Source organism: Notothenia coriiceps, unplaced genomic scaffold (genome assembly GCF_000735185.1).
Source record: "Notothenia coriiceps isolate Sejong01 unplaced genomic scaffold, NC01 NC01_scaffold00008964, whole genome shotgun sequence".
In the NCBI taxonomy this organism is placed as follows: Eukaryota; Metazoa; Chordata; class Actinopteri; order Perciformes; family Nototheniidae; genus Notothenia; species Notothenia coriiceps.
In genome coordinates this window covers 1,928-11,502 of record NW_011341665.1, presented here as the reverse complement: position 1 = coordinate 11,502, position 9,575 = coordinate 1,928, and the positions used below count along the sequence as shown (strand labels likewise).

At 37.2% G+C, this 9,575-nt stretch overlaps 1 protein-coding gene across 2 annotated transcripts; it reads right to left on the bottom strand.

Annotated features, from left to right (window-relative positions):
- Positions 1-4,584: 4,584 nt before the first annotated feature.
- On the bottom strand, positions 4,585-9,157 carry LOC104944950 (nectin-2-like). Of its 2 annotated transcripts, none has more exons than XM_010770554.1 (7): positions 8,860-9,157; positions 8,581-8,647; positions 7,177-7,506; positions 6,666-6,765; positions 5,665-5,699; positions 5,524-5,579; positions 4,585-5,422 (listed from the first exon to the last, which is right to left on the bottom strand). In XM_010770554.1, the coding sequence occupies exons 2-7, from the start codon at positions 8,636-8,638 to the stop codon at positions 5,309-5,311; spliced, it is 693 nt and encodes a 230-aa protein (XP_010768856.1). In that variant the 5' UTR covers positions 8,639-8,647; positions 8,860-9,157; the 3' UTR covers positions 4,585-5,308. The 2 variants fall into 2 exon arrangements, with proteins under 2 accessions (XP_010768856.1, XP_010768857.1); XM_010770555.1 differs by having other exon boundaries at positions 5,524-5,573.
- Between the last annotated feature and the right edge of the window lie 418 nt (positions 9,158-9,575).

Here is a 9,575-nt window from a genome sequence, read left to right as displayed (position 1 = left end):
CATCACAAATAAAACAGGTTCACATGGATAGGATACTAGATAAGTGTGCACACTCATTATATACACTACACATTTTCTGGGATTTGTTAACACCATAGTCCCTAATATATTTGTAGAAAGGCAGGAACTAACTTCTCAAACCAAAGTTACACCCTTGCTATCAAGTAACATGTAATGTTTATGACTTAAGAACAGTCTCAAAATATGTCTTTTGTCGGGACAATCCTCCTTAATTCTTTTCCATAGTGCTTTATTTTATCCTTGAAAATGGGTGGGAAAAGGTTTTATGCAAGTCTTCCTTCATTTTCTTTCCACAGTTCAAATGGACGGATATTTTTTGCCTTGATCATTTTTTAAATCTGTTAAGTATCTTTTTCGTGTTTGTTGTTGCTATGCTCTTTTTTGCCACCATATTGCACCACTACCTCAATGGCACTAAAACCGCTTAAGTTCTTCTTGCAGGTCAGTCTTACTTTCTCAGTGCACTGTAAACACAAGATACGTATATTGTGCGTTAGCAAGTTAAGCTAGTTACGCTACATTACTGTCATTTCTTTTTTAAACTCACCTGAAAGACAACACTATGGTTTTAGTTTTATTTAGAGCATGGTTTAGTGGTTTATTCTGGTGACCAAAATAAGCATTGCAACAACAAAAGTTAGGAAAATAAAAAAATTCACCACGAAAACGTATTTTTCCACCGGTTTGTGCCGATAAAAAAGGCTAACTTAGAAATGTAATAGCGGCAAAACGTATTTTTACTTATAGAAAAAAAGGTAACTTGAAAAATGAAAGCATTAAAACCTAACAAATAAAATTGTTGTTTAAAATAACTTTATTTGTATATCTTCATAAGTCAAAGAAAAACCAAAACATTTTTTTTTTAGATCAGACTTAAAAAATGAATTACCACGATATGTATGTTTTCTCGTTTGTCTTTCAGGGCTTCCATAGAAACCGTATGACGGCAGATTTTAATCGTATATAAACTGCATGTGTGGCTGTTGGATTAGTTGAATGCTAATCGCAGTGTTTCCACTACTGTTTGAATGCAGAAGGAGGATGTCAGAGTCAATCTGAGTGAGACGGAAAACACCATTTCCCTTTGTATAGTTTAACGCACTGAGTGAGTCTCTATGTATGCATGTGCCAGTGTGTATGTTTTCGGGTGTTATGTACAGTGAGTGTTTTTAAAAAGACTTTCACTGGGGCAAATGTACAACATGAAGAAGAAGAAGGAAACGTAACAAGTCCAATTTGATGTCGTCTCTGTTTGAGACTGAGCTCTCTTTTTGACAAAAATCACCTACAAAATTGTAAATATTTCAAATTAAAAGACAATGGAGTTCTTTGTTTCCTATTGGATCTTTTTCCTTATGAGTGTATGTGTTTGCCGAATAAAGTCAATTTAAAAATAACTCAAGTTATAAAAAACTAAACAAAAATTACAGAATTACTGAAATGCAAATGCTTAAGCGAAATGAACTGTACGATGGCTTTGATATTATTATAATGTGTAATGGAAATATAGCTTTGAATATAGACTTCTGTTCAAAGACTGCAAATGAAGAATGTCCACAGTCACACACCTGGAAAGAAAACTCAACATTATCTAAATCAAACGAAAACTAAAAGCACCTGATTGGTCTTTTTAGTTGTCACTGTCATTTCTTTCACATATTTAAAGAAGCATTTGGATTGAATTTGTGTCAAACAGCAATTAGATGATAACTCTGAGTATTGATGAGGTGCTCCAGATGTGTGACGAAGCAGCTTTAAACATCCAGACAGTAATTTAGGCTAAAAGGCTTCACTGCAGAGCTACAGTATGTAACGTGTCGAGAGAGACTGAAAGAATAAAAGATGCAATTGAGCAACAAGATCTCGTGTGATTATTTAACACAACATGTCGGTCTGCTTTTCGTTAAAGGGTCTGTGTACCGAAATGACAAAGAAACCAATGTAGGTGAATGGTATTGTGTTTGCTATGCTCACAGCATTTAACAACATCACCATCTCTTACCAGAACAAACGAGGACACAGTTTTGGAAAGACATGTTGCTTTTTATCAGGTTTGTCAAATGTTTTCAAATGTTTTGGTCCGAGGAATCTAACATTTGGCAAAGAGTGAGTGTAAAGCGTGCACTTCACTTAAAGGTTGTAAACACTTTATTAATCTTTAAGAACCATTTATAAACCAGTTCTAATCAGTGGTGTAGTGGGGATTTTTTTTACTGGGTGGACGGGGCGGGGTGGACGGAGACATATGGACGCGCTCGTGAACTGTCAACGGGGGGGTACACTGTGGACCTCTGTGTCGCCTGTCAGCTCAACATGATGCCGTTTGAACAACATAATAATAATAATGAAGGGCGGTGCCGGCTGTCACTGTGGACCTCTGTGTCGNGTATAGTAATGCACAGACACACACACACACACACACACACACACACACACACACACACACACACACACACACACACACACACACACACACACACACACACACACACACACACACACACACACACACACACACACACACACACACACACACACATCATGGCCTAAAGTCTCACATTAAGACTCTCTAAATCAGTTTCTTTTCTCAACAATCACAACATTTACATACAGAATGTCAAGTCCTTATCATGAAGCCCCAAACACACACAGGCACTTCAAAATGACAACATAAAACATTTATTGCCGTCTCTATATATAGACATTTTATTTATTGGGATAAACCCCTTGAGATGCACTATCTCGTTTCCAAGGGGGTCCCAACAATAGCAACAACTTACAGACATACATAAAACAAAAGGACAAAAGCAAAACATGACAAACAAGACAAACCACGTACAGTCTGTTAAGTAAAATTCAAGTAATACATACAATCATTACAATTTGAGAGACAGTCGAGCAGATCAGTTTCATCAACAACAAGTGCAGACCAGTCAAAAGTGAGATGAGAATATGACAAAAAAGAGGGAAGTGACGCAACCATTAAGACAACCACAGAAAGACAGAATTAGACGATTGACCCCAAAGAGACACAGAGGAATGCAACATCTCAAAACGACAAATGGCACAAAGTGTTTCAAGCATTTGGATAAAATACCTTTTTTTTAAAGCAAGAAACCATCAAACTGCACGTTATTCCTTCCACATTGTCAATTATTGGACTTTGCGACGTGGCTGCGTGAGTTTTTCTCTTAAGAAATATGATGACTGCTGTGGAAATACTTTTATAACACACTCCCTATCTCTTATCTGTTTCCTGCCATGACAGAATTTTGTACATCACAAAAAAAAAGAGAAAAACCACTTCCTTTTATGAAGTCTGAACATTTACAGGTTTATTAAACGGTAAAAACAATTCACAGAACTGTTGCCCTGTTCCTCTACATTGTTACCTGCAAAAGGCAATGCATAACACTGACTGTTCTTAAGGTTACAATGCAATCCCTTTCAATATAAACTAAATGGAACAACACTGAACATTAACCGTTAAACAAGCCCTTTTTTCTCACACACTTAAAACAACTAGTTCTGTTTTCACATGTTTTGTCAGACGAGCAGTCTCACACCCACAAACTGAGTCAGGAAGTGCAGCTGAACACTCGGCAGGTTCAGATAGTGACGGTTGGAGATGCTCAGTGATGGTGTGCATCAGTACAGAAACTTTTCAAACCATAGTTTTGTCACCTTCTTACAAAACGCCTGCAAAGTCTGCAAAATCTGTGAACGGCATCCTCACATTCAAAATCAAAGCAGACAGAATACTGGGTAGGGTTAGTAAAACAAGTGTTATCAGTATCTGTGCAATTTGAATATGTCAAGCAAATGTTCTTTACATTATATTCTTGGTTTGTAAAATGGGCAGCAATAAGAAAAAGTTAAAACCACACAGAATGCAGCCTTCCTCTCCGATTCTGAAGTCAATTAAGGTGAATCACAAAGAAATGCCATTTAAAAAGTAAATTATTCTGCAGAAACAAGCAACCACCAGACGCACCAGCGTGTCTGTGTTGGTTCTCCTTTTTTTTATTGTGTAATTTTTTACTTTTTTTCTTCCTGTTTTTGTCTTCCGTCTTTGATGGTCACCAAAAAGTGGAATAGGAACTTTGTGTAATGAAATCTACCGTGACTGCTGAGTGTTTCTCTACTGTGCAGCACGGCAAAGTAAAATGTTATTTACCTCGCTGACACGTTGGAGGCGTGCTGGTTTCTACCATTCCTACCTGTTATATATATTTTGAAACCAAATGGCAGGAAACATGTCGGCAAAATAATATTAGTACAGTTTAATTTTCAAAATAATAATTATTTTTGAGCAACACTTGATTTGCAAGAGGGAATGAATCCAACGTTTTGCTTCTATTAAACACATACACATTAAAGGGGCCTATTATGCTAATTTAGAGGTTTCATATTTGTATTTTGTGCGTCTACTGTGACATGTCTCCATGCTTTAAAGTTCAAAAAGCTCTTTATTTTTCTCATACTGCCTGTGCTACAGCACCTCGTTTCACCCTCTGTCTGAAACCAGAGCCCAGTCTGCTCTGATTGGTCAGCTGGCCGGCTCTGTTGTGTTTGGTCAACTGCTTAGATATTGTCCCGCCCCTTAGTTTATCACGTACAATGTGCTGGTGCGTAAGCTAATCGGTATGCAACTGTTACATGGTGATGTCACTGAAGTAAACAAAGGAGTCCAATGGAGAAAGTTTCAGGCAGTGTGTTGGAGAGAAAGGGATTTTAGGCTCTGCAGACCATTCACATGCACACTTTATAACACGCTACAGGACAGGGGAAACCCCAAAAAGCATAGGGCCTCTTTAAGAGCACGGTTAACTCTGGTACAGGGCCAAGACAGACGTAACTGAAGGAAAATGTCAGATTTTGATGGAAATGTGGTAACAAGGCACTTCTGTGAAGGATATTTGTCTTTCTTCATATGATGTGTAGCTTGTAACAGAGTTTATTTATTCTACTTTAAAAGCTATGTGAACTACAAAAGATGGTAATGTTTCGCTAGTGTCGGGTAAATGATACAACCCCGGCTACTTTAAAATACTGATCTTTTCTTCACTTAATACCTCCACATATAAAAAAGGTTCCTATCAGAGAAAAACGTACTACATTTCCTTTAAACTAAATCGCCTGCTTTGAGGCTAAAGTGGAAAGTGAGAGGATGATTTGAAGCCATGGAGCAGGTTTTACTTTAGAAGCTGATATAAATATATAAATACAACTCGTATCCAGAAGCTTTCAGATTATTGCAAGTAAAAGAAAGACATCCATCTCGTGTTCATTGGAGCTGATGGCGCACAACTACGGCGTACGTGACGTCGCCCACCGTGTGTTTCTCGTCGGGCGGAGCATCTCTGGATGTTTTCAGCCTGACGTCAGAGTACACCACATCCTAAGAGGTAGTGAAAGAGAGAGTGACTTGGTTGTTTTGGTTGCTTTGTTTAATGTAATCTGAGTGGAACTTATTCAACCTAAATTTAGACACTAGCTCACCTCGTCTCTTTTGAGAACAGATTGCCGCGAAACATCCATCACCGGACCGTCTGTATCTGCAAAGACAGAGACGGGTTAGTCGAGGGAACTGAAACAAATTTAAATAAATCAAAGCGTGGTGAAATGGGCTTTCATTCTCACCAATGTAGACACAGTGTCTGACCTTCGGATCACTTCTGATTTAAAGGAATAAAAATGTCTGCGGTTAGTTTTCTGCATCAGAAGGGACTTTTCTTTCTTATTCCTCAAAATTAAATAAAGCAACAACAAACTGACAAATAGCACATTTTTAATGTTTTCCAATATGTAAGCTTAATTCTGTACAAATTCGTATAAAAAAAAAAGACTTGAGGACGACAAGTTACATTTATGGAACAATATTGAAAATCACCGAAACCTAAACAACCCTGAAATTCAACTGAAAATAAGTACATGATGCTAAGTGATGCATACTTATGCAACGTGTTGGGTTTTCCCCCTCTAATTTACCAACTGCCAGTCTACTTTGCATGTGTACAGTATATAGAATTAAAAGACTTCCTCTTTAGTCCAGCACATTACAGTAATACTGTAACATATACCTTTCTGCTTCAGTATTACTGTAATGTGCTGGACTAAATGTTGATAAGTGTTAAAAGTATGCATCACTGTTTTTTTGATTGCCAAAAAACTCTCTTTTTAAAGCTCTTCAAACAGTATGTATTACCAGCATGCACTTTGGCCAAATAGTGATTTTTGTTTTTACCTTCAAAACTACAAAAAAAACACAAAACTATTCAAACATGTTTCAAAAGGAGCTTGTTTGATTGTAACACTGGAAATAAATCTCATTAAAAACTGTGCTTGTATTTTCATTGTATGCTAGAATATCCATATATCTTAATGTAGTTGCTGCTGAAATGTATAACAATTTTTAGTGTAGTTTGCAGAGTTTTTGAAAATGTGCTACATACATGTATGTAAAGTGTTTTGCAGATGGAGGAGTATGAATGACAAAGGTCTTCATGGAAACATTGAAGGCATTTTCAGTGAGTGAAAGAGTTTTGATCAATGCATGTCAGCCATTGAACAAAGAGTATTCATTGATGATACATTCAGATCCATTTGGAACAGAAGAGTCTTGGTTATGGGTTAATACTCACTTTCTGATGAAGAGGTAGATAATGGCAGCCACGATGCCTAACAGCAGCATGACGGCGATCACTATAGCAGACACCGTCCCTGCAGACAGTGGCTTCTGTTCTGAGAGAAGAAACATGCCTTTGATTAACCGTCACTGTTCATATAATCCCAATTAATGTATCATTATGGTTTACATTTTAAATAGTTGATGGACAACAAGGCAACTGATCACATTTTAAGTATTTACTCAAGGAAAAAGGGTTGGGGAAAAAGATACCAATATTATAATATGTGAAGGGATATATCGTAATGTTGCATAACTGTTGTCCTTTCCTGGTTTTAAAGTACGGTAGGTGATGCAATTTTCACTAATTCATTACATTTACATAACCAATGTTTATATTATATTTGATATAAAGTACTCCATATCGCAGAGTCCTAGCAGTGGGGTTAAACACATTTATATTAAACTGGAAACAAGAAATTGTATCAGAAATAAGATTTTTCATCAAGAATGCTTTTCTTACTCACCTTTAACAACAAGTTTGGTGGTTTCTTCAAAGGCACCGCTGGGATAAGTTGTAACGCTGCAGGTGTACGACCCTGCATCTCTCATTTCAACATCTTCAATTATCAAAGATTGATCTGCAATCTTCACTCTCCCCTTCAGAAAAGTTTCTGGTGTATTAACTCCTGAGATAGCATTAGAAACAATGATGAGGATTTTATCTCCTTCTGGTGCCTTCAGCTCCCACTGAAACTGAGAGATTTGGTCTTCTGGTCCCGGGATGAATTGGCATCGCAGGGTGACCTCCTCTCCGAGGTATCCCGTCACTTCAGGCTGCACTTTGAGTTCAACAACTGCAAAAAAAAGTAATGTGAAAAGATGGCCGTTGATTATTCTTTTATCAAACAAAAAACAAGATTATTTGTAATGTAGCCTTATTTTAAACACACATCNATGATTTGTTATTTAACCTTATTTTAAACACACATGGAGTCCTTTTGTCAACATGGTTTTGTTCATTTCAAAACCCAACTTCCTAAAATTATGTTTTAAGAGGCCTTTTGGGTTTTTATCTTTCCTGTAGTGTGTTATAGGTTTTTTGAGCATGTAAATGGCTTCACTCGTGAATTCATGCCTTAAACGTCTCGATTTAACTTCGTTATAGAGACATCACTCTAACGTTTTGCATGTGGCACAAGTGTGTTTTGTTTAGCCAATATAAACACTTGTGCTTCTATTGGCTAGCGCTTCAACACATTGTACGTTATAGGCTAAGGGGCGGGAAATCTATAAGAAGTTGATCAATCACAACAGAGTCGACCAGCTAACCAATCAGAGCAGACTGGGCTCTGGTTTCAGACAGAGGGTGAAAAGAGGTGCTGCAGCACAGGCAGTATGAGACAAATAAAGAGCTTTTTGAGCACAAAATACAAATATGAACCTGAAAATGTGCATACTACAGTATGTCCTCTTTAATTAAAATTGCTCCCTTGTGTTCACACATGTTCTCAACAGAGTCTCTAGAAGACTACGAAGATGTTCAGTGGAAGAAAGTAAATAAGTAAAAGTACTGTATTTACGTTTTATTTTAGGACAGAAGTATTGTGCTGCTAAAACAGAACATGATACGCTGGCAAGAGTGTGCTGTCTGGTTATCTCTATCAACACTGTAACGGTTTTTTTCATAATTACTCAAGCCACCCTTTTTTCAGACACAGATTCAACACCACTTTACAAAAGCATCTGTTCGCACCACTGACTATTTTAGAGAAGCTGTATATGATTGTAAAACTAGGCAAATTCTGTTTGGAAGAGGAAGTTTAAGAAATGATTCTCTAAAACAAACTTTTCAATTGATTTACAATAAATATAATCCTCTCAGTATTAGGCTATATATGTTTTAAAAATGTCAAAACATGTTGTCTTACCTGGGAGTAAGATGATGTAAATCAGGAGCATTGCAGGGGACTTGCTGCAAGTTTTCATTTTTCATAACTACAAAGGGTGGACAAAATAATAGAAACACATTACAATACAACATAAGAATGCAAATATGAGTCAATGTAGCAGCAAATTAGGATAATACTGAGCTACTCAGTTCAAACTGAAGAACGCTAAATTAAACTGGCATGTAATAGTTTTTTCTTTGCAACAATTAACAACTAATTTAAAAAAAAGAAGCTTAAGTAAATATTAAGGAAACTCACAGCTACAGAGGTAAATCCTTCGATGTCCGATTGCTGGTGCTTTAGTCGAAAACACTGTAAACATATGACTTGTGGAAACGCCAGACAAGTCTCAGAAAAGGATGACAGCTCGAGGCAAACACAGACAAAAGTCTAATTTGAGGAACATGGTGTGATGGTTGGCCACCACAAACACTGAATGACACAACTCACTGAGCACTGGCATGATACAGTATGTGCCGTAAACACGCATCCGATTAGACTCTGATAGTCAAGGGTGGTAACCTATGGTGGTAACCGCACATCCCATTTTATCCAACGTGTACACATCTGCATATTTATTATTTAAAATAACTCACCCAAGAAGTAGAAGTGGACATGACTCCCCGCACTCAGCACTTTTACCAGGAATACAAAGCAATACCATTGTTTTGAATGGGAAGTCGTTTCTCTTTCAATCTGTCATTTGTTATCAGTAATCACGAGGCTGCATTATATCCGACCTTTGGTTAATTTCTCTCTGCCCCACGTGAAGTAGCCACAAGTTTTAAAAGCGCCCTCTTGTGGTGAAGTGAAGGTATTTGAAGTCTAGAGAGTGTGCTAATGAAACATTATTTTACTCTGGACAAAGTAAGTCCTAAATAAGCTTGAGTTATGTTTTTAATCAATATCAGAGGCTTTGCATCATTGCTGGCTGTTTTAAGACGTATCCAGACTTCCTGATTATTGTGGATCAA